General features: G+C 36.4%; 1 protein-coding gene across 2 annotated transcripts in view; it reads right to left on the bottom strand.

Moving 5' to 3' along the window:
* The window catches only part of LOC106471098 (synaptotagmin-12-like), a 51,982-nt gene that overhangs the window by 34,965 nt on the left and 11,641 nt on the right, over positions 1-5,376 (bottom strand). The window contains exon 2 of one of the 2 annotated variants that reach the window (XM_013931686.2): positions 701-1,012. In XM_013931686.2, coding sequence (XP_013787140.1) covers positions 701-886 — 186 coding nt within the window. In that variant the 5' untranslated portion in view covers positions 887-1,012. Of the gene's footprint in view, positions 1-700; positions 1,013-5,376 lie in introns of those variants that run through there. The other variant, XM_022399713.1, reaches the window with a different exon arrangement.

Genomic DNA, 5,376 nt, shown 5'->3' with positions numbered 1-5,376 from the left:
AATAGATTTATAGAATCCATAAAAATATCAGAATAAAACCAGTTTTAAAGAGGCTTAAAAATTAAAGTGGCATATACATGCGGTTAAGGTAGTTTTTGCTTCTGTAAGCTGAAGTGACCTATACAGTTAAGGTAGTTTTTTCTGGATTTTGAAGTTGGAATCTAATATACAGAACGGAGTTTTGATATATTAAAATACAAGCAGAGATGAGAAGATAGCTCTAGCTAGAAATGGGTTGGGAATATATTGTAGACCATATGTAGATATCAAGATGTAACATCGGTTATAGATAAGGTTGCGGATGAAGAAAAGTTGGTTGATCTTTATATCCTTAATTTACATTTTAATTGCTTTTCAGTTAAAAAGCTCAATGAAATAATTTAAGAAGAGCTGGGATATAGAAGATAATAGCTAGAAGAAGAAAGGAACAGTGCACAAATACAATGGCTTTTTTTAGATCTACTGTCAACAGTTCCAAACGGCTAAGTAAACAGAATATTTAATGTGTTTATTAGATGTATGATTTATACAAAGTGTAATACATATATTTTCTCCTTTGCAGCCCAACTCGAACGAATTGCACTTAGTTGATCTTGTATCTATTTTGCAACATGTTTGATGCAAAATGTTTAATTTTAATTCCAATTACTAGGAAGGATATGCAAACAAACCCACTTAGCCTAGGAACATTTTTACTTACCATATTGCTATAACCCTTCATACCAAAGTCTTCGCTTTTCGTCAGATGTGCTGTTTCCTCCTTAGTTCCGGTCAACCAAGTGCGTAGCCATGTCCAGCCACCGAGTAATCGACATAAGCCGTACAAGATGGCTGCGATAATGATGCTGATGCCAGTAAGGGTGATGGCGACATCTAAGTCTGTCATAGTTTTTTATGAACGATTTGAACAAAATCAAAGCTATGGCAGGTAATGTTTCAGGCTCTGGTTGCTATGACAGGTAATTTTGTAGTCTCTAATTTCTGCTGGGTATGGAATCCCAATGAGTGCTACCTGCAGAAGAAATAATTATTCAAATTAATAAACTAATATTTATGTTGTTTATTATTTTCAGCCATAAACGCTTCTGTACAAACAACCAAGTGAATGATAAATAACCTTTTTTATTTAAACGTACAAAACAGTTCATTGAAGTGCTAGTGGAAAGGTTTTTTTCAACAAGCAATTTTTTCAAGCATATCTGAAGTAGGCAATAATACCTATTTACAAGATTACATAAACAATAACGACTATTTTACAAAATTAACACGATATATCCACGGTACGCTACATGATTCAGAGACCCTCCTCGTGATTTACAGAGGTCCCAATGTACCGATCAAGATCCTTCATTACCCCTAATTACTTCTATAGTTAACCCAAAATCAGTCCCCGTTAGGACACCTTATCAAGTGTGCCACGTTTGGTCCCGTTATCTTGTGAGTGAAGGTATTAATACAGTTTCAAACATGGCATCTACAGGACTCCTCGAGTGCTATAAGCACTAAATCCTGAGCCAGATTCTAGTTCAGTGACCCTGAAAAACTACCTTTCCAACAGGATTATGTTTGGGTAAGCTTACAGATGCGTCTTGCCTGCTTTCTACCCCTAAGTTGAAGGACTATATCATATAGATAAAAACATCCCCTTCTCTGGCCACTCCTGCTAGCTCCAAAACCGTGGAAGGATTTTGGGGACAAACAAAAAGAAAGGTAAGGTAGAAAAGAATGGTTATTTTACAAGAGAAATGGACACATCAATTATCCTGGTAGTTAGGGCGCTCAACTAGCATTTTGTGGGGCGCGGGTTTGAATCATCGCCACCGAACATGTTCGCTCGTGAGGGAGTTATAATGTTGCGATTAATCCCGCTATTCGTTGGTAAGTGAGTGGCCCAGGAGTTGGCTATGAATGGTCTTGACTAGCTACCTTCTCTCACTGCTAACAAACCAAATCATATCGATTAGGCATACAATAATGAAAAGTTCACAAGTGAAAAGAAGTAACAATTAGGTAGAGAAGTTATATTTAGATTCAAAGAATATCAAAGTGTGCGTTATAAAATTTAACTTAGAATGTTTTACAAAACAGTATTCACATTGCTGACACAAATTTTATATTTGGAGTTTTTCTGACAACAACAACGCTTGAATAAAGGAGATTTCATTGGCACTCTATGATCACTTTTTCTGAAAAATAAGTGTCGGATGACTGGTCATGTGACCCGACTTACATATTTCAGTAGTTTTAAAAATCAGCGTATTATCAGTTATTAATATGAGCAACAGTGTGTAAAGAGACTTAAACTAATAATAAAACATTTCAGACTGTCAATGAATACATTTAAATACTTCCTTGATGTGGAGAACAATAGGTGGGCTAGAAGTCGATCAAACTCAGTAACCCATTATACAGTGGCTACAAGTCTCACAACGCTTAATAACTAGATATGGGCTTGCCTTCAAGCCTCCAATGCAGTCGACCAGAGACATGGGCATGGCAGATCCTTATCGATGACCAAGCAAGGGAACATATATTTAACAATATAGGTTCAACCCAATCGATAAGCCTCAGCTTTCGGAGTATATTAAGAGTTCAGAGCATGGATGACTAATCAGCAAGTAAAAGGTGAGAAACATATATCTTAGTGTTAGCCTTATGTCATACGACCAATGGTGTCCGTTCCTCTAATCCATTGACAGGAACAGTCATTCGCAATGGTATTAAGAAAACGTGGATGGGTTAAACAAAATGTGAGGGAATTTTTAGTGCACAAACTAATCACACTTCACACTGCAACCAAACACGAGGCGTGTGTTCATTTGGATAATAGACGAGACCAGATCCAAACATGATTTAAAGGAAGAAAGATCCGCATACGGTAGTGATGACATACTAGTCTAGACAGGGCCTGGCATTTGTGGCCACACTGTCCTTTAGGAGTTATGACAGGACAGTATGAATGTCATGTGATATAAGGATGAAGTGTTATAGCCATTAGTTTTGCTATATACAGGAGCAGTTCGTCAATACTTACTTATAATGTATGATGACGAACACACTCGTATCTAGAACTATCTAGAAAATTCCTGGAGAAAAAGAGTATCTAATGGAATGGCCAGCACACTCATCGGATTTGAATCTAATTGTATAGGTTGCTACGGGAATATGCTTGGCAGCAATTGATCCATCTTCAAGAAGTTTTGATGAACTGGCAATTCTCTAATAGAGAGTTGAACCACGTTATATCAGCATCTTATTGATTCATTCATTTGAAGTATACATATCGGTATACGGCTTCCATTAATATCCGCCTTACTAACAAAATAATCTTCTGGTTATTTCTTGGGTTGCAAAGTTTGTTGTGCCAAATGAAAATTTGTGAACAGGAGCTTCAATGCAGATATTTGCATATAAGGTCACATTACTGATCATTTAAAAACACCGGCTCCTTTTCTTTCAACAGACATTAAAGTTTTCAGACCTACTCTGTCTAAAGTTGGACTCGTCATGGTCAGGTGGTTAGGGCGCTTGACTCGCAATCTGAGAGTCGCGGGTTCGAATCCCCGTTTCACCCAAAATGGCCGCCCTTTCTGCCGTTGGGCGTTATAACGTTGGTAAAAGAGTAGCCCATGAGTTGGGGGTAATGACTAGCTACCTTCCCTCTAGTCTTTCATTGCTAGCGAAATTCAAAACAAAACAAACCAAAACCTGTCTAAAGTTCCACTAAAACAAAAACTACTTAACACTTGTTTTACAGAAAACAACTGATTCAGGAATATCAACGACTTTAATTAGATAACAGTAATAACTAAAATGTAGAAAACTTCGATTATATATAAAAACATTGATCAGTTATTTGGTATGATTAGTAGTTTGTCTGTTGAATACAAAGTAGTTAGTGACTTGTCTGATTAGCTAGTTTGGCTTGTTTTGTTTTGAATTTCGCGCAAAGCTACTCGAGGGCTATCTGCGCTAGTCTTCCCTAATTTAGTAGTGATAGGCTAGATGGAGGACAGCTAGTCAACATCGTCCCCCGCCAACTCTTGGGCTACTCTTTTACCAACGAATAGTGGGATTAATAGTCACATTATAACGCCTGACAGGGCGAGCATATTCGGTGGCGGGGATTTAAACCCGCGACTCGCAGTTTGCGATTCGAGCGCTCTAACAATCAAACATGTTAGTCCTCTAGGCTAGTAGATAATAGTTTGTATTGGTTAATTGATGTCTGCTATGTTTATTGTAAGTAACAATTTATTCAAGGGCTTCATGGTAGTTATTATTTACCTACTGAATATATGGAAATAAATAGCTTTTTGCTAAGATCATGGCAGCCAGGTGGTTTTCAGCTAAGTTCATAACCAAGGCAGTTGTCTGCTAATTCTATGTAATTAGAGGTTTATTAACAAAGTTTATTATCTCATCATTTATCGGTTATGAATATCAAAAATCACCTCATCAAATCTTAGGACTTTATTTTTAATTTTTGCTTTGAATTATAGATGTGAAAGTTAATTCAAAATGTTTCTGTCGATTATGTGATACAGTTTGTTACAATATCCCATGTCAATTCACTTTGTATTAAAGATATAATTTAAAAAAAAAGTAATTAGTAAATCAGTAACTATTATTTTGATGCTATGATAATGATATCCAAAAGGCATTAAGTCAACTCTTGAAATCGCGATAATGCGTGAAAATCAGTGGTTCAGTAAACAACTAGACATACAATCACGTTCAGTGCACTGCAAGGAATGAAGTTCGTTGTTCGGTACATGACATGACATATAAATCAATTTGTCAGTACACGACAACATTTACACAAGAGTACTTCTGTGTCAGTGAATGTGATCGGTCATTGAGGGCAAAAATTATTAAACCTCTAATGGAAGTGTTCATAAGATAATCTCACTCTTCAGATGTGTTTTAATCTTCTCTATTGCGAGTGATGTCGCTAAGTAAGTCGGGTATATTAAAGGCGTGATATAATTCAATACGTAAGACATGAAATGACTGACAACTGTTAAGGCTACGTCATTATAGAGAATATATTTATGTCATATAACATTTCCCAGTAGTAGAAAAACAAACTTAAATATTCTTCCTATAGAAAAACCAATCACGCTTTTTTAAAGAGCATCGAAAGGGATGAATGTAAAGTGGCACTAAATAAGAATTTACCACAAACTACAGTTATAGTCCCTAAAACACCGTGTGTCAAGATTATTCACCACAATACACAGTAATAGTCACTAGAAACAACACCGTGTGTCGAGATTATTCACCACAATACACAGTAATAGTCACTAGAAACAACACCGTGTGTCGAGATTATTCACCACAATACACAGTGATAGTCACTAGAAACAACACCGT

The sequence above is a fragment of the Limulus polyphemus genome, unplaced genomic scaffold, assembly GCF_000517525.1.
Source record: "Limulus polyphemus unplaced genomic scaffold, Limulus_polyphemus-2.1.2 Scaffold4408, whole genome shotgun sequence".
In the NCBI taxonomy this organism is placed as follows: Eukaryota; Metazoa; Arthropoda; class Merostomata; order Xiphosura; family Limulidae; genus Limulus; species Limulus polyphemus.
The sequence above is the reverse complement of the archived record's forward strand: the minus strand, read 5'-3'. Positions and strand labels throughout refer to the sequence as shown.